This window comes from Rhinoderma darwinii, unplaced genomic scaffold (genome assembly GCF_050947455.1).
Source record: "Rhinoderma darwinii isolate aRhiDar2 unplaced genomic scaffold, aRhiDar2.hap1 Scaffold_558, whole genome shotgun sequence".
Lineage (NCBI taxonomy): Eukaryota > Metazoa > Chordata > Amphibia > Anura > Rhinodermatidae > Rhinoderma > Rhinoderma darwinii.
Window position 1 is genome coordinate 183,809 of NW_027464109.1, and position 19,890 is coordinate 203,698.

The window sequence follows — 19,890 nt, forward strand, 5'->3', positions numbered from 1 at the left end:
CCCCCCCCCTGGTGGTGGCTGCAGGTAGCAGAATGTGATCATGTAACTCTATGGGAGCTGTATATAATATTCTGTTGCCTGTAGCCACCACTAGAGGGAGCTCACTACATACAGATATACAGCTCCCACAGAGTTACATGATAACATTCTGCTGCCTGAAACCACCACTAGGGGGAGCTCACTACATACACATATATACAGCTCCCATAGAGTTACATGATAACATTCTGCTGCCTGAAACCACCACTAGGGGGAGCTCACTACATACTCTCTTAGAGTTCATGTATAAACACGTTTTAGTAATCTCATGAGCTCCCTCTACTGGTGGCTGGCGGCAGCATAATTTTATTATGTAACTGTCTATACAGGGGATTTGGAGCTTTGCATCAGAAAAACTGCGCTCTGACTGCTATGAAAGGTGTAGTAAGAAGTTAGACAGCGCAGGATACTGTGCCTCAAAACGACCAGACGATAGCAGGTGTGGATTCATAATGGGCGGAGCCGGCGTCCCTAGACACACCCCTGGTATCCCAAACCATCCGAATAATCAAACCATTCACGGCGGAAATGGAGACCGATCTATTTGGTCTCCAGCGCAGAACAAAAAACGGAACTACAGCTCCAGGGGCAGCTCTGCCAGGGAGCTAGCACTCTAATAGTGGGGGCGCCCGGCCCCCCATCACCCTCCCCCACACCTCATCTCCATTATGGACACACAAGTAGTGATTCATTCTAACTTTTATTGTGGTACATTTTTTTTCCCATAACAGTAGAGAAGAATTTGCCGCCATCTTTTTCTTTTAAGTGATAACAGAACGAAGGGGGAGGGGGAAAGGGGGCGGGAGGGTCATAGGTTACAACCAAAATGTAGTGACGGGGGATGGGCATTGGAGGTGGGGTCAGGGGAGGGGCGCAATAAAATGATATATATGTCACAAACATGATGATGTCACTGAATTCTTTCCTGGGGGGGGGGGGGTCGTCGTCTTCCGTCATCTGCTTTGAGAAAGGTGAGATACCGGCAAGCACTCGTATAGATGATGTTAATATGATAGAGGAAGGGGGGACATTCATCGGGGGGTCACAGGGTAAAGTGGTTTATGCTGCGAAGGGAAGGTGAGAGGGGGGGGGGGCAGTGAATGGTGAATGTCGCAAATAAAAGACTCAACAACATTTGCTCTTCCAGCCGGTGACTCCTCCGCCGCTGCTGATATCTACATTCTCACTGTTGGGTTCTTTGACTGGAGTCTGCAAGACCAGAGAGAAGCGGCATTAGAGAAAAGGCAGAGAACACAGTACTGTCAGGGGACGCTGGGAGTTGTAGTTATGCAACAGCTGATCTAAAGCGTACACATCATGCAATGATCCTAAATAGAAGCCTTGTCTTATACTCCAGAGCTGCACTCACTATTCTGCTGGTGGAGTCACTGTGTACTTACATTACATTACTTATCCTGTACTGATCCTGAGTTACATCCTGTATTATACTCCAGAGCTGCACTCACTATTCTGCTGGTGGAATCACTGTATACATACATTACATTACTTATCCTGTACTGATCCTGAGTTACAGCCTGTATTATACTCCAGAGCTGCAGTCACTATTCTGCTGGTGGAGTCACTGTGTACATACATTACTTATCCTGTACTGATCCTGAGTTACATCCTGTATTATACTCCAGAGCTGCACTCACTATTCTGCTGGTGGAATCACTGTATACATACATTACATTACTTATCCTGTACTGATCCTGAGTTACAGCCTGTATTATACTCCAGAGCTGCAGTCACTATTCTGCTGGTGGAGTCACTGTGTACATACATTACATTACTTATCCTGTACTGATCCTGAGTTATATCCTGTATTATACTCCAGAGCTGTACTCACTATTCTGCTGGTGGAGTCACTGTGTACATACATTACATTACTTATCCTGTACTGATCCTGAGTTACATCCTGTATTATACTCCAGAGCTGCACTCACTATTCTGCTGGTGGAGTCACTGTGTACATACATTACATATCCTGTACTGATCCTGAGTTACATCCTGTATTATACTCCAGAGCTGCACTCACTATTCTGCTGGTGGAGTCACTGTGTACATACATTACTTATCCTGTACTGATCCTGAGTTACATCCTGTATTATACTCCAGAGCTGCACTCACTATTCTGCTGGTGGAATCACTGTATACATACATTACATTACTTATCCTGTACTGATCCTGAGTTACAGCCTGTATTATACTCCAGAGCTGCACTCACTATTCTGCTGGTGGAGTCACTGTGTACTTACATTACATTACTTATCCTGTACTGATCCTGAGTTACATCCTGTATTATACTCCAGAGCTGCACTCACTATTCTGCTGGTGGAATCACTGTATACATACATTACATTACTTATCCTGTACTGATCCTGAGTTACAGCCTGTATTATACTCCAGAGCTGCAGTCACTATTCTGCTGGTGGAGTCACTGTGTACATACATTACTTATCCTGTACTGATCCTGAGTTACATCCTGTATTATACTCCAGAGCTGCACTCACTATTCTGCTGGTGGAATCACTGTATACATACATTACATTACTTATCCTGTACTGATCCTGAGTTACAGCCTGTATTATACTCCAGAGCTGCAGTCACTATTCTGCTGGTGGAGTCACTGTGTACATACATTACATTACTTATCCTGTACTGATCCTGAGTTATATCCTGTATTATACTCCAGAGCTGTACTCACTATTCTGCTGGTGGAGTCACTGTGTACATACATTACATTACTTATCCTGTACTGATCCTGAGTTACATCCTGTATTATACTCCAGAGCTGCACTCACTATTCTGCTGGTGGAGTCACTGTGTACATACATTACATATCCTGTACTGATCCTGAGTTACATCCTGTATTATACTCCAGAGCTGCACTCACTATTCTGCTGGTGGAGTCACTGTGTACATACATTACTTATCCTGTACTGATCCTGAGTTACATCCTGTATTATACTCCAGAGCTGCACTCACTATTCTGCTGGTGGAGTCACTGTGTACATACATTACATTACTTATCCTGTACTGATCCTGAGTTATATCCTGTATTATACTCCATAGCTGCACTCACTATTCTGCTGGTGGAGTCACTGTGTACATACATTACATTACTTATCCTGTACTGATCCTGAGTTACATCCTGTATTATACTCCAGAGCTGCACTCACTATTCTGCTGGTGGAGTCTCTGTGTACATACATTACATTACTGATCCTGTACTGATCCTGAGTTATATCCTGTATTATACTCCAGAGCTGCACTCACTATTCTGCTGGTGGAGTCACTGTGTACATACAATACATTACTTATCCTGTACTGATCCTGAGTTACATCCTGTATTATACTCCAGAGCTGCACTCACTATTCTGCTGGTGGAGTCACTGTACATACATTACATTACTTATCCTGTACTGATCCTGAGTTACATCCTGTATTATACTCCAGAGCTGCACTCACTATTCTGCTGGTGGAGTCACTGTGTACATACATTACATTACTTATCCTGTACTGATCCTGAGTTATATCCTGTATTATACTCCAGAGCTGCACTCACTATTCTGCTGGTGGAGTCACTGTGTACATACATTACATTACTTATCCTGTACTGATCCTGAGTTACATCCTGTATTATACTCCAGAGCTGCACTCACTATTCTGCTGGTGGTCACTGTGTACATACATTACTTATCCTGTACTGATCCTGAGTTATATCCTGTATTATACTCCAGAGCTGTACTCACTATTCTGCTGGTGGAGTCACTGTGTACATACATTACATTATTATCCTGTACTGATCCGGAGTTACATCCTGTATTATACTCCAGAGCTGCACTCACTATTCTGCTGGTGGAGTCAGTGTGTACATACATTACTTATCCTGTACTGATCCTGAGTTATATCCTGTATTATACTCCAGAGCTGCACTCACTATTCTTCTGGTGGAGTCACTGTGTACATACATTACATTACTTATCCTGTACTGATCCTGAGTTAGATCCTGTATTATACTCCAGAGCTGCACTCACTATTCTGCTGGTTGTCACTGTGTACATACATTACATTACTTATCCTGTACTGATCCTGAGTTACATCCTGTATTATACTCCAGAGCTGCACTCACTATTCTGCTGGTGGAGTCACTGTGTACATACATTACATTATTATCCTGTACTGACCCTGAGTTACATCCCGTATTATACTCCAGAGCTGCACTCACTATTCTGCAGGCATCAGAGCTGAAATCTCCTGCTGTATTTATATCAAATTTAGACCCCTTAAAGGAACAGTGGCACCCCAAAAAATTTTTTTATATCAGTTTGATGTTAGTGTTTTATTAAAAACGTTTGGACTAATTTGTGTGTTACTTTTTTCTATGTTTACACTTTTTCTTCCCTATGGGGGGCTGCCATTTTTTTTTCATTTCTGTATGTGTCGATTAACGACACATACAGACATGGAATACGGCAGCTCCAGTCCCATAGGGACTGCGAATGGGGCCCGTTCCATCCACAGTCCAATTTGAAATGCGCGCCGTCCGGCGCCATTTTCCTGTGGACCGGAAGTCGCGGCCGGACAGTAATATCACTACTTCCGGTCGCGGCTTCCGGACTTGTGCACTTGGACCAGCGGCAGCAGACGGAGCGGACGGGCCGGAGGGAGCCGCGGCGGCAGGAGCAGGTAAGAGATTTCAATGTATGTTCGTGTTTGTGTGCGTTTACTACTGTATGTAAACCTACTACACTGTGTGTTAGCTCAAAAAATGGCGACACACAGTGTAGGAGGTTAGACCGTTCAATCCCCTCGTTTATCCCGGCATTAGCCAGGATAAAGGAGGGGGGGATACTCAGAGCTCACTAGAGCGAGGGATTTTTACCCAATTTTGCAGCAAAAAGCAATGTGGTTGCTTTACCACATGCAATGCTGCAATTTTGGGAATAGCTCCATCTAGTGACCAGTGCTGGGAAATATTATAAAGTAGAATCTAATTTATAATATTTCCTGACTCGTGAAAAAAAGAAAAAAAATTAGAAAAATGTTTAATCACCTACACACTAAATGTTTAACACCACATTCCCTTTAAATGGACTATTTAGTCAGTAGAGGGTTCCTCCATGCCCCCCCCCCTCAATTATTCTGCGGTGGATGCTCATTGATTGACTATAATCAGTAGGAGACATTTTTAGGCTTTAATCACAAGATGAAGCTCATCCGCCATGCTTTACCTTTCGAAGTATGTCTTCTGCTAACGTGAGGAATGCCTTCTCAATGCTTATGTTTGCTTTTGCGCTTGTCTCAAAAAACCTAATTCCGTGTTCTCGAGCGATCTGCAGAAAGAAAGAAGACACATAGTAAGAAAGATGAAGCGCTGATACAAAGGAACAAAGTCCCTACCCCACACACTGTATACAGCGGCATTACCAGAGCAGGCGCCACAATCCCATCACCTTCATGCACATGTCTCCCATACCCATTCTGTCCCAAGAGACACTGCACCTGACAACTGTGCAGGGCAAGAGTGACAGCCTGGGAAAATAGTTGTCAGAGAGACCAGTCACAAGCCGCTACAATAAAGAAGCTGTAATGTAAGACTCTGTTCACACCACTGAGCCCAACGACGCATGTCCTTTTTCTGGATCTTGTTCAGATTTGAAGGTAGATCAGCTCTTCAACTCCAGTCACATCCAGAGCTGCATTTATAATTCTACTTGTTCCCAGCTTCCAGGGAATGATGCATTGTGGGAGCTCAGGCCGGACACACACACACACACCCACACACACCACACACACACCACACACCACACACCACACACACACCACACACACACCACACACACACCACACACACACCACACACACACCACACACACACCACACACACACCACACACACACCACACACACACCACACACACACACACACACACACACACACACACACACACACACACACACCTCTGACATTTGAGTGTAGATAAACCCCAGTCCTTTCCCAACGAGCAGAACTGTGAATGCAGCTCTGGATGTGACCGGAGTATTAAACCGGACGTATAAGGTTTTGTAAAGCTTTGCTGCAGGACTAAGAAGCTGCTTAGGTGTTCAGAGGAGATTGAGGGGCCTCGTCGTGCAGGCGTCCGGTGATGTAAACATTTACAGCGTCTCTGGCGCCGGCGTAGACGATTATGTTATAGCGTCTGCGCGGAGCGGACACAGCGGGGGTTACAGTCGTGTAGTGACATACAGAACACGTCACCTGCACGCAGCGCAACCCTAACAATCCCAAGTGACCGAGCCCAAAAACTGCTGCCGTCAGGGATGCTGGGAGTTGTAGTCACGCCGCAGCTGGAGACCACATTGATCTGTAGGTAAACCAAATAGACGCGCCTCCAGTCAGAACGGAGGAGGGGGGCGGGACTTTAAGGGTTAGTCCCAACAGAAGAACCTTGTCCATATGGCTTATTAGGGAATATGGGCGTTACAGGGGTTGGGGTGACCCCATATATTAGCAGAGGGACTAAAACCAGGAGCTGTGGGCCGTCCAGGTTACACGACTGGTCGATTGATTGTAATATTACATTTATTTGGGGATGAGTGGGGTCCAGCTCATAAACCACACCCCCATTTATGACGTCACCACCCATTAGAGACGGCTGAAAGCAGAACGACACCTCCAGTACTGGACTTCTATAGATCATGGAGAGACCGATGTAAAGGTGAAAGGCCCAGGAGAGGCTGGAGACTGCACCCTGTACAGCAGCATGCAGCGTGTCACAGGCAGTGTGTAAACTCCACCCACTGCAGGGAGGGGCCGAGATGATTGGTTGGTGATCGCCTCATATCACCTGCATGCAGCAGTCTGGAGGAGATTCAGAGACCGCAGAGTACACAGGGCCGTGCCCAATGTCCGGTCGGTCGCCACGTTACCTGCTCTCCTTTTGCTTTGGGCACCACTCTCTTATCTTCCATGTCGCACTTGTTTCCTAGCAGCATCCGCTCCACGTCTTCGTTGGCATGCTGGAAGTGGAGATCAGAGGGGACAATGTGAAAAAAAATGCAGGGACCAGGGGCGGAGCATGACCAGGAAGCCCTCTGTGGTGTCCCTTGTATTGGTGTCATGCTCCGCCCCCTCACGAGTCATTGCCGGAGCGTTACTTTAGTCACTGTCTAATGAATTGCAGCAACTTTCTAATATACTTTTTTATTTCCCCCCTCTCGCCGCTGAAGGTTTCGTTACATTTGTATCCAGTCTAAACCATCCTCATCCGCAGCACAAATCTTTCTTGTACTTTGTTACAATGTATCAGTCTGGAGCCCACGCTGGTTACCTTACAGAGGATGGTCTAGACTGGATACAATAGTAACAAACCCTCAGCTGTGAGAACGAATAGGTCAATAAGAACGTAAACAAGAACGTCTCCACATACCGGCAGCAAGCAGAGATTTTGAAAAAGGTAAAGAATTGAAAGTCTGATTGAGAAGTTCTGCACCTTTCTTTCTTTCAGACCCCCCCGCCCTTTAACATTAGGATTGTCGCTTCCAAGGTAAACGTGGGTGCGGCCGGGGTAAGTTTTGGGGACGTTCTTGGCTGTATTTGGGGGTCACACGTCCGGTGTGGATCGGCGCGCAGCCTCTGTGTCCGGCCTCGTGCTGTGTCACCTCTCGGCTATTTTTAGGACTCAGCAATGATCCCGTTATGGAACGTGTGACGTTCCCCTGCGGTGTCCGTGTCCAGAGCCGCCGTGTGGAGGGGCCGGATCCAGCTGCCGAGTCACCGGGGACCCCCTAATATACAGAACTGATAATCCGGCACCACCTGCTGATATAATGGATTCTGATAATCTGGCATAAGACACCAGAGTGCTGGGGGGCTCCATCTACAGGGGGTCTCTGCTGCGTGCCGGACTATCATGGAAACGCTGGGACTAGTAGTCCCCCCACAGTTGCGGGTTACAGGACGATGTGTTTTTAGAGTCGCACAGTAAGGACGGGGGAGGGGCAGGTAACGGACATCATATAGGGGACGTCTCTACCGACCCCACAATGCAGGGGAATGACTGGTGTCCGTTTCTGCCTGGCAGAGCATGCTGGGAGTTGTAGTCTCACGACGACTGGCGAGCCTCAGACACTGATGTAGACGTGGACTCCTCGGCCGAGTCCGTTCTGCACGGATGAGGGACATTTCCAGTCCAGACATGACTAATCAATCCTGCACAATAACTGGAGAGTGTCCCTTTAAGAGACAGACTCCGCCAGGTAAAGGTGTGTAAGTGACTCACATAATCTTATCCCGTCCACCCTGCGAGATATGACTGGCAGCCGACCGCCCCGACAGCACGATGCAGCAGAGCCGGCTGTCACCCCGGATCACAGGAGGCGGCGGTCACTCCCAGGATTAGTCATCGCTCCGCACATTCCTGGTGAGCGATTACACAACCCGACGCAACGCAAGAGGAGAAGACTCAGCGCCGGACCCCCCGGCTGCACGTCCCATGTCTGATGTCATAATGTGGACCCCCCCCCCCCCGGCTGCACGTCCCATGTCTGATGTCATAATGTGGACCCCCCCCCGCCCGGTGACTTATTACCTCCTCGCTGCCTCGTGTCCCCTGTAAAATCAGGTCCTGCAGCAGCCGGGGCCCAGACTTCCGTTACTTGGGGTCACAATACTCTAGGGGGGGGGGGTCTCCCAGTTTTGCCTCCTATAAAACGACCCACTTACGTTTTGCAGCTTTCTAACTGACGCGCTTCAATTCCTCACCGTTTTCAATATCACTGCTTGCTGCCTGTTAGTGAAAACATTCTGGTTGACCTGATCTAACACTTCCCACATCTGACAGTTTGCTACAGTTGTATCCAGTCCAGACCCTCCTCTGTTACAATGTATCGGTGCGTAGTCCACAAACTATCAGGACAGGAGAGAGGTTTACCTTACAGAGGACTGGACGCAAATGTAACAAAACCCCAGCTTCCCCCGACACCCCCTCTAGTATATCATCTAGTGTCCCCCGACACCCCCTCTAGTATATCATCTAGTGTCCCCCCGACACCCCCTCTAGTATATCATCTAGTGTCCCCCGATACCCCCCCTCTAGTATATCATCTAGTGTCCCCCGACACCCCCTCTAGTATATCATCTAGTGTCCCCCGACACCCCCTCTAGTATATCATCTAGTGTCCCCCGACACCCCCTCTAGTATATCATCTAGTGTCCCCCGACACCCCCTCTAGTATATCATCTAGTGTCCCCCGACACCCCCTCTAGTATATTATAATATATAGCGCCCCCCTCTAGGGTAGAGCGTTCCTCAGGCTCCTCTAATATTCCCATGATGTACACCAGGGGGCGTAGTGAGGTGGCTCGGCATCAGTATATAGTGCTGGCACCACCACCCCTCCCCCTCCCCCTCCACATCGGATTGGGTTAATTTTACAGAGAAATTCCATGAATCCGGCACCTGGCGACTCAGAAGCCCCCATAACACGGGCCGCACGGATTACAGGTGAACCCCCTGATAGTCCAGCAGGACCGGCGCGTGACCTCCTTTACTCCGGCACTCACCTCGTCTATGTTTCTGAGCCATTTGCTGATGTTCTCGAAGCTTTTGGCGTTGGTGATGTCATAGACCAACATGATCCCCATAGCGCCCCTGTAGTAGGAGGTGGTGATGGTGTGGAAGCGCTCCTGTCCGGCCGTGTCCCTGCACAAGACAAGACAAGACGTCAGGGGGGGGGGTCCTCTCCTGCTAGGATGATACAACGGGGGTCACCTCTGGTGCCAGGCAGTCATTATACACCATCAGATGGCACACCAGAGTCACAATCCCACTGGTGGTTACTGGAAACAGTCAGCAAGCATGTGAGCAGAACCCCCCCCCCCCCTCACAGCACAAAATATACACAACAATGAGAAACAATCCGCACACAACGAACGCAGCGCCGCGCAGACCACCGGGAGGGTCTCTTCTCCAGTCACATCCAAAGCCAAGGCCAGTTTCATGCCGGTTTCCGGTTATCACAGCGCAATGCCTTGTGGGAACAAAGCCACGACGGAGGGGCGGGGCTAAACCGCTGTCTGTTTCCAAGAGCAACCAGCAGAAATTTGGAAGCTGCTCTGGATGTGATTGGAGGGAATAATATTTTTATTAATGCAGAATTGAACATCTGAAATAAGGATTATAAACAGTCCTGGCGAGGGGTCTGAGCAGTCCAGAGGGTCATCGGGGGGTCCCACAACTACCCCGTTGTTACCTTTACAACCCGTCAGACCTCAGGGCTATTTCTGATTTAAGTCTATGGAGTGTAATGGCACGTGCTCGTCCACCCCCCCATGTTCTCGGCAACAGAGGGGGGGGGGGGGGTCGTAGAAGTCGGACCCCCGCCGCTCTTACTTGGACGCCGACCTCTTTTTACTTCTGGAAATCCAAGACTATCCTGGGGGGCTGCACCATTTAGGAGGGTGACCTGCCTAGAGGGGGGGCACTTAAAAAAAAAAAAAAGAGGACGGGAGGGGTCCGGTCACCCCATTAGAGAGGACTTAGGAGGGGTTTTCCACTACTCATTACACCCTCCCGATCCTGCCTGGTCGTTGCCGCGTACAATATCCAGACATGGCGGTGACCGGTGCGTTCCGAGACCATGGAATCACTTCATTGCAGCCCGGACTCCTGATCATTTCCTACACTGAAACATTGTAACAAGTCGATCAGCTGTGCGAGCAGGAACAGGTCAGGGAAAGTTTTCAGCCTCTGGATGTAAAAGAAGAAACTTCATTCACTGAGAGCAAGCGAAGATCTTGAATACGGTGAGGAACAGAATCAGTCTACAATAAAGCCGCGGCCCTGATGAGCGCAGCTCCGGCTGTGCCGCCTGCACCCGTGTCAGGTTGTTACAACACGTCAGCCGTTGCTGGTTAAACAAGCGCAGGGACGACTACGCCCTCAACAAACGCAGATCCTTAATATTTACACTGCGGCGGGCGGCCGCCGCTGCCCTCACCCACCTGGAGCCGGCGCCAAGTGGACGGCAGGTGCAAGAAGTGGCAGCTAAGTGCAGGCATTCAGGGGCGGCCAGCTGGAGGGAAGGAAACGGGGGATGAATGGGGACTGGATGTGCACACGTGACCTATGGGGAGCGCTGGTCCTATTCCCAGGATCTGCAGGCAGAGATAGGGGGGCCAGGAGCAAAGTGGAGGGGCGCCGCTTCTCCTGTAACTCCCACAGCTTATTATAGAGAGCAGCGTGATTGGTCGGCTTACTCTCATCCTCCTCAGGTGACACGATGGGGGTCGTGGTACCGCCGTCCTGCGAATGTTAAGGTTCCAGAGCAGGGGTCAGCGATCTACGGCACTCCAGCTGTTGTGAAACTACAATTCCCAGCATGCCCCGGCAACTAAAGTGTTTATTATTTCAGCCCAAACTGCCGGGGCATGCTGGGAATTGTAGTTTCACAACAGCCGGAGTGCCGTAGATCGCTGGCCCCTGCTGCAGAGGTTACGCCCGACATTTCAATAGTTGGAGTTCCCCTTAAACCGGGAAGAAGAGCAGCGACTGTGCAGCGGCCACTCACCAGATCTGGAGTTTGATCTTCTTTCCTTGTAATTCCACAGTTTTGATCTTGAAGTCGATTCCTGTAAGAAATAAAGAGACGAGACCGTCAGCGGTTATACGGGACGCAGCCATGTCTCTTAAAGGGACACTCCACCCTTACAATATTCCAGGGCGGGATCCTGAATTTCATGGTTTCTTCTCCATTCACAACTAAAGCGAGAGTCAGAATTCTGCAGGATTCCAGGCACAGAAGCAGCAGTGCATTCTGGGAGCCAACATGACAGTCAGAGCTCCGCTGACACATGACAGGGGTGGAGCTAAATGAATTTGCCCCACCCAGAAATCTAGGAAAGGGTCTAATATGTAAATCAGTGGAGCCCGAAGGAAATATCCAGAACGCAATGCAAGTCTGCCGAGATGTCCGTCACCGTCTCCAGTACAAACCCATCCCCCGCAGAGGTAAGAATGAGCATCAGAACAATGAGAAATAGAGAAATCCAGAATCAGCGCCCCCCTCTTGGTTTGTGGTCGTGTTTGGTATTGCAGCTCAGCCCCATTCAAGTGAATATCAGACCCAGGATAAGAGCAGCGCCGGTTAGAAAAAAAAAAAGTTACATTTTTTTCCCATAATCCTGGACAACCCCTTTAACCAACCAATGAACAGCGCTCAAACACATTACATACTCAAATGTAGCAGAGCTGACTTCTCAACATTATTTTTGGTGAATCAAATCCAAGTACAGATAATGCTGGAGAGTCACCTGCGGTTATACGAAAGACCAGCAAACTCAGCTCTGCTACATCTGTGTGTATGGATAGCGCTCACTGTCAGAGCTCCCACAATGCACTGCTCTAGTAACCCAAACCAAGAAGAATCCTGACCGCAGTGACGGCTGAGAAAACCCAGAATCACTAAGAAGTCCCAGATAGAAGACCGACGAGAAAACACGAAAAACCTGAAAAAGACGTATTTCCAGCAGTGACGACCTCACACCTCCCCCGCAGCAGCCCCATGTAATAACGTCTACAGTCACATACTGTATTTCACAGCACCGACATATCACAGGAGAGAAAAGGATTACCTGCAGTCCTATGTAACACCACAGATAACAGTGATACGTCTCTGAGTACAGATAATGTAGTAGATGTTACCTGCAGTCCTATGTAACAACACAGATAACACAGTGATAGCTCTCTGAGTACAGATAATGTAGTAGATGTTACCTGCAGTCCTATGTAACACCACAGCTAACACACAGTGATCACTCTGAGTATAGATAATGTAGTAGATGTTACCTGCAGTCCTATGTAACAACACAGATAACACAGTGATAGCTCTCTGAGTACAGATAATGTAGTAGATGTTACCTGCAGTCCTATGTAACACCACAGATAACACAGTGATAGCTCTCTGGGTACAGATAATGTAGTAGATGTTACCTGCAGTCCTATGTAACACCACAGATAACACAGTGATAACCCTCTGAGTACAGATAATGTAGATGTTACCTGCAGTCCTATGTAACACCACAGATAACAGTGATAACTCTGAGTACAGATAATGTAGTAGATGTTACCTGCAGTCCTATGTAACACCACATATAACACACAGTGATAACTCTCTGAGTACAGATAATGTAGTAGTGTTACCTGCAGTCCTATGTAACACCACAGATAACAGTGATAGCTCTCTGAGTACAGATAATGTAGTAGTGTTACCTGCAGTCCTATGTAACACCACAAATAACACAGTGATAACTCTCTGAATACAGATAATGTAGTAGATGTTACCTGCAGTCCTATGTAACACCACATATAACACACAGTGATAACTCTCTGACTACAGATAATGTAGTAGTGTTACCTGCAGTCCTATGTAACACCACAGATAACACAGTGATAACTCTCTGAGTACAGATAATGTAGTAGATGTTACCTGCAGTCCTATGTAACACCACAGATATGACACCTGTGAACCACTAGGTGGAGCTCTGCCTCAGACCCCACTATCCCCCGAGTGACCACCAGCAGTGTGGCGGACATACATCACCTGTCCAGCCCCAGGGAACCTCCACCCCAGTATATCTGAACCCTTACATTGTCTATGTGATGAACAGGTGGAGTAGATGAGACACCGGCGCAGGAATAAACTGACCCCCCCCCCCCCCCGTGTCCTCATTATGGGGGGGGGGGCTTGCTGCCGCACATTGGAGTTGCCGGTAGAAATGGCGCAAACTTTGTAATAGACGTTTTCTCCTGGTTTCAGCCTATTACAGTCCAGAGCCCGACACCGGTGTGTACATCACATGACTGGTCTCCACCACCCCCTCTGCAAGAAAGGAGGATTCCACTCAGTGAAAGCAAGCAGAGATGTTAAATTGTGAATGGAATAAAATGCTGTATGGCTCCGGCTCAGACCACCATACCTTATTAAAGGGACAGTACGCTTTATTCTCCCACAAGGAGAAGACAATGGACGGGCGAGGCCTGACACCCCAGGAAGTGCTAGGACTCCAACTGCGAGGAGGTGCCGGGTGCCCCGCGTCTCCCTGATCTCACGAGTATGTTATTATAGCCGTGGCCTACAGGTTTCTCCATATTGAAAAGGATAGAAAAAAAAGCTGCCAAAAAGCAACAGATGCTGCAAAATAACAGTGTCGGGGCAGAGATAACACCAAGTAGCAACAGTCGGCCAGTCATAGATTGATAAAGGTCGGAGACCCCCGTTACACTGCGTGCGCCCCCTCCCCGGCAGAGACAGCAAGAAATTAAACAGATCCCGGATGATCAGACGGTTCTAGAAAAGTCAAACAAAAGAAAACGGTCACAATTTACTCATTCGTTTCTCGTGCTGGATAACCGATAGTTGCTTGCTGTCAGTGAACGAGAACACGGTTTAAATCCAGAGGCAGTAACACCGTACATAGCTAGTTCTGCGCTCGGCTGAGAAGTGGCTACAATGTGTCAGTCTGGACAAGGCTCTCGTATCTCTGCTAGTTTGCTACAATGTGTCAGTCTGGACAAGGCTCTCGTATCTCTGCTAGTTTGCTACAATGTGTCAGTCAGGACAAGGCTCTCATATCTCTGCTAGTTTGCTACAATGTGTCAGTCAGGACAAGGCTCTCGTATCTCTGCTAGTTTGCTACAATGTGTCAGTCTGGACAAGGCTCTCGTATCTCTGCTAGTTTGCTACAATGTGTCAGTCAGGACAAGGCTCTCGTATCTCTGCTAGTTTGCTACAATGTGTCAGTCTGGACAAGGCTCTCGTATCTCTGCTAGTTTGCTACAATGTGTCAGTCTGGACAAGGCTCTCGTATCCCTGCTAGTTTGCTACAATGTGTCAGTCTGGACAAGGCTCTCGCTAGTTTGCTACAATGTGTCAGTCTGGACAAGGCTCTCGTATCTCTGCTAGTTTGCTACAATGTGTCAGTCTGGACAAGGCTCTCGTATCTCTGCTAGTTTGCTACAATGTGTCAGTCTGGACAAGGCTCTCGTATCTCTGCTAGTTTGCTACAATGTGTCAGTCTTGACAAGGCTCTCGTATCCCTGCTAGTTTGCTACAATGTGTCAGTCAGGACAAGGCTCTTGTATCTCTGCTAGTTTGCTACAATGTGTCAGTCTGGACAAGGCTCTCGTATCTCTGCTAGTTTGCTACAACGTGTCAGTCAGGACAAGGCTCTCGTATCTCTGCTAGTTTGCTACAATGTGTCAGTCAGGACAAGGCTCTCGTATCACTGCTAGTTTGCTACAATGTGTCAGTCTGGACAAGGCTCTCGTATCTCTGCTAGTTTGCTACAATGTGTCAGTCTGGACAAGGCTCTCGTATCACTGCTAGTTTGCTACAATGTGTCAGTCTGGACAAGGCTCTCATATCTCTGCTAGTTTGCTACAATGTGTCAGTCTGGAGTGCAGGGCATGGTATCTATTTCTTAGGTTCTGTTCACATCACGTTTTGGACTACAATGAACATGTACGACAGGAGCTCCGATTACTACACGGATAATATTACAGTCTCCGGGTAAGCCGGCATGAAGCGGCCGGACGCCACACGGAGACGTTTATCCTGCATGTCGGGATGCAGAGCCCTGAGTACAGGTTTACTGCCTCAATGTAAGCAAGTGTGTTCTCATTCACTGACAGTAAGCAACGATCAGGTGAAGAAGTATATGAGAAAGTAAACATTTATAGCATTCCCCAGCGGTGGGACCTGCACCTCTCTCCAGAATGGGGGTCCGTGACCGCTGTCCCACCAGGAGAAGGAGCACGGGGAGGTGAAATAAATCCATGAATGAAAAGTTCTGCTACTTTCTAATAGACTTTGCATCATTTCAACGCTCCACCACTTCAATATATCTGCTTGCGGTCTGTGAATGTGAACATTGTATCTCTTACCGAGAGACTGTAACCCTGCGCATGTTCTATTACGTCTCAGAGCTGAGGGTTTGTTACAATTGTATCCAGTCCAGACCATCCCATCAGTAGCACAAATCTGGCTCCTGTAGTTTGTTACAACGTAACGAGGATGGTCTAGACTGGATACAACTGTAACAAACGCTCAGCTGAGGATTTATTCATGACGCCCGTAGAAGGTGCCCGCTGTGTGATCAATTATACTCCTGGCTCTGTGGGTACAAAACCCCCGTCACATGGAGTGGGCACAACTCCGACACACAGTGACGAAGCTGGGGCTGAACTAGGAGCAGCAGACACCGGGCCGCCGCTTATAGGAAGAAACCCAAACCCCGCGACGACCTATCACAGACAAGACGTCCACTGGGGGTACAAACCAGAAACATTGCATTGTAACCCCCCCCCCCCCCCAATCATACATAATGTAACAAGACACTGCTCTCCTGAAATACTCTGTGCTGCTGGCTACACTGCACCTTCCACTAGGTTACTGTATATGACGTCCCACAAAGTCAGCACACTTCTAAAATACTCTGTGCTGCTGGCTACACTGCACCTTCCACTATGTTACTGTATATGACATATATAAGGTTACCCCTCCCTGACCTCTGGAGTGACACATGGTGGGATATCAGGAACGGGTCAGCAGAGCCTTCACCTCAAGGAATGCTGGGAGTGCAGCTCAGGAAGTAGCTAACTTCTCCTCCTGCTCCAGTTACATTAGAAACTGCAGTATTACAACAGGAGGACAAGGGATAAGCACAGGTAGCAGTTTTATTGTCCATCCAGAGCCACATTCCATGAATAGGTCCCACACAAATCTACTAATCCATCACAACACGGAGGAGAACGTCTCATATTTTGTCTTATCTGCTCCTGGGAAAGCCGGGTGACCACTTATGTGGAGTAACTTTCCCAGAGCCCTGAATGGCAACGTTTATCTGTGTAACACTTCATTAGACTTCTTTATATTCGGGGAGGTCTCCCAACTGTTGTGAAGCTACAACTACTGTCCTGCCGGCATGCTGAGAGTTGTAGTTGTATTTTAGAGGACTAAGCATGTCCAGGAATAGCAGTGGTGGTCACTGACCCGTCTTACACACTCACCATCATCACATTGGTTCCAAAAATACAGCAGTGACGCACAAGCAGCTCCAAGACGCCCGACCACGGGAGGCGGCACCAGAGAAGCGGGGCACCACGGGAAGGGGGGACCGGAGACAAGTAAGCGGGGCACCAGAGACAAGTAAGCGGGGCACCAGAGACAAGTAAGCGGGGCACCAGAGACAAGTAAGCGGGGCACCAGAGACAAGTAAGCGGGGCACCAGGGGAAGGGGGACCGGAGACAAGCGGGGCACCAGAGACAAGTAAGCGAGGCACCAGGGGAAGGGGTACTGGAGACAAGCGGGGCACCAGAGACAAGTCAGCAGGGCACCGGGGGAAGGGGGCACCAGAGACAAGTAAGCGGGGCACCAGAGACAAGTAAGGCGGGGCACCAGAGACAAGTAAGCGGGGCACCAGAGACAAGTAAGCGGGGCACCGGGGGAAGGGGGACCGGAGACAAGTAAGCGGGGCACCAGGGGAAGGGGGGACTGGAGACAAGTAAGCGGGGCACCAGGGGAAGGGGGGGACTGGAGACAAGTAAGCGGGGCATCGGGGGACCGGAGACAAGTAAGCGGGGCACCGGGGGAAGGGGGACCGGAGACAAGTTAGCGAGGCACCAGGGGAAGGGGGACTTGAGACAAGTAAGCGGGGCACCAGAGACAAGTAAGCGGGGCACCGGGGGACCGGAGACAAGCGGGGCACCAGAGACAAGTAAGCGGGGCACCAGAGACAAGTAAGCGGGGCACCAGAGACAAGCGGGGCACCAGAGACAAGTAAGCGGGGCACCAGAGACAAGTAAGCGGGGCACCAGAGACAAGTAAGCGGGGCACCAGAGACAAGTAAGTGGGGCACCAGAGACAAGTAAGTGGGGCACCGGAGACAAGCGGGGCACCAGAGACAAGTAAGCGGGGCATCGGGGGACCGGAGACAAGTAAGCGGGGCACCGGGGGAAGGGGGACCGGAGACAAGTTAGCGAGGCACCAGGGGAAGGGGGACCGGAGACAAGTAAGCGGGGCACCAGAGACAAGTAAGCGGGGCACCGGGGACCGGAGACAAGCGGGGCACCAGAGACAAGTAAGCGGGGCACCAGAGACAAGTAAGCGGGGCACCGGAGACAAGCGGGGCACCAGAGACAAGTAAGCGGGGCACCAGAGACAAGTAAGCGGGGCACCAGAGACAAGTAAGCGGGGCACCAGAGACAAGTAAGCGGGGCACCAGAGACAAGTAAGCGGGGCACCAGAGACAAGTAAGCGGGCACCGGAGACAAGTAAGCGGGGCACCGGAGACAAGTAAGCGGGGCACCAGAGACAAGTAAGCGGGGCACCAGAGACAAGTAAGCGGGGCACCAGAGACAAGTAAGCGGGGCACCAGAGACAAGTAAGCGGGGCACCAGAGACAAGTAAGCGGGGCACCGGAGACAAGTAAGCGGGGCACCGGAGACAAGCGGGGCACCGGAGACAAGTAAGCGGGGCACCAGAGACAAGTAAGCGGGGCACCAGAGACAAGTGGGGCACCGGAGAAAAGCGGGGCACCAGAGACAAGTAAGCGGGGCACCAGAGACAAGTGGGGCACCGGGGGAAGGGGGACCGGAGACAAGCGGGGCACCAGAGACAAGTAAGCGGGGCACCAGGGGAAGGGGGACTGGAGACAAGCGGGGCACCAGAGACAAGTAAGCGGGGCACCAAAGACAAGTAAGCGGGGCACCAGGGGAAGGGGGACTTGAGACAAGTAAGCGGGGCACTAGAGACAAGTAAGCGGGGCACCGGGGGACCGGAGACAAGCGGGGCACCAGAGACAAGTAAGCGGGGCACCAGAGACAAGTAAGCGGGGCACCAGAGACAAGTAAGCGGGGCACCAGAGACAAGTAAGCGGGGCACCAGAGACAAGTAAGCGGGGCACCAGAGACAAGTAAGCGGGGCACCAGAGACAAGTAAGCGGGGCACCAGAGACAAGTAAGCGGGGCACCAGAGACAAGTAAGCGGGGCACCAGAGACAAGTAAGCGGGGCACCAGAGACAAGTAAGCGGGGCACCAGAGACAAGTAAGCGGGGCACCAGAGACAAGTAAGCGGGGCACCAGAGACAAGTAAGTGGGGCACCAGAGACAAGTAAGTGGGGCACCGGGGGACCGGAGACAAGCGGGGCACCAGAGACAAGTAAGCGGGGCACCAGGGGAACTGGAGACAAGTAAGCGGGCACCAGGGGAAGGGGGGACTGGAGACAAGTAAGCGGGCACCAGGGGAAGGGGGATTGGAGACAAGTCACAGGACGACACAAAGGAGGGAATTCTCTGCTGCAATGAAAGAACAAACACAAAGCGGACAACAAAGAGCAGCGGGGCCGGCATTCCTGCGCTCCATTCACTGCCGAGGCTGCAATCAATGGACACTTGTCAGCCTGTGCAGCTCCGGTCACTGCATTTCTGTACCCTGGAAGCCCTCAAATCTGGAAGATGGGGGGGGGGGGGGGTCCAGTCTCATGTAAAGGAAGATCAAGCTCGATATAATCAACTTTCTAACGGACCTTGTGTTTCGATTCCTCACCATTTCAAAGTCTGTGCTTGCTGTGCATGAACAGAAACACTTGTTTTCATCCAGGAGGCTGGAAACTCTACAGACCTGATATTTTTCACTGCTGAGTGTTTGCTACAATGTATCCAGTCTAGATAATTTTCTGAACTAAACAGTACATGATCTTTATGGATACATTGTAACAATCTCAGGACAGGGGAGAGATTTGTCTGGAGTGGATACATTGTAACAAACACTCAGCTGAAGCAGCA

General features: G+C 49.8%; 1 protein-coding gene across 1 annotated transcript in view; it reads right to left on the bottom strand.

Annotated features, from left to right (window-relative positions):
- Nucleotides 1-720: 720 nt before the first annotated feature.
- Nucleotides 721-19,890, bottom strand: part of RAB10 (RAB10, member RAS oncogene family) — a 34,837-nt gene continuing 15,667 nt past the window's right edge. Inside the window, exons 2-6 of the mRNA XM_075848942.1 lie at nt 11,616-11,676; nt 9,610-9,748; nt 6,975-7,064; nt 5,277-5,378; nt 721-1,248 (exon numbers count right to left, since the gene is read on the bottom strand). Of these exons, the coding sequence (XP_075705057.1) occupies nt 1,165-1,248; nt 5,277-5,378; nt 6,975-7,064; nt 9,610-9,748; nt 11,616-11,676 (476 nt within the window). The 3' untranslated portion in view covers nt 721-1,164. The remainder of the gene's footprint in view (nt 1,249-5,276; nt 5,379-6,974; nt 7,065-9,609; nt 9,749-11,615; nt 11,677-19,890) is intronic.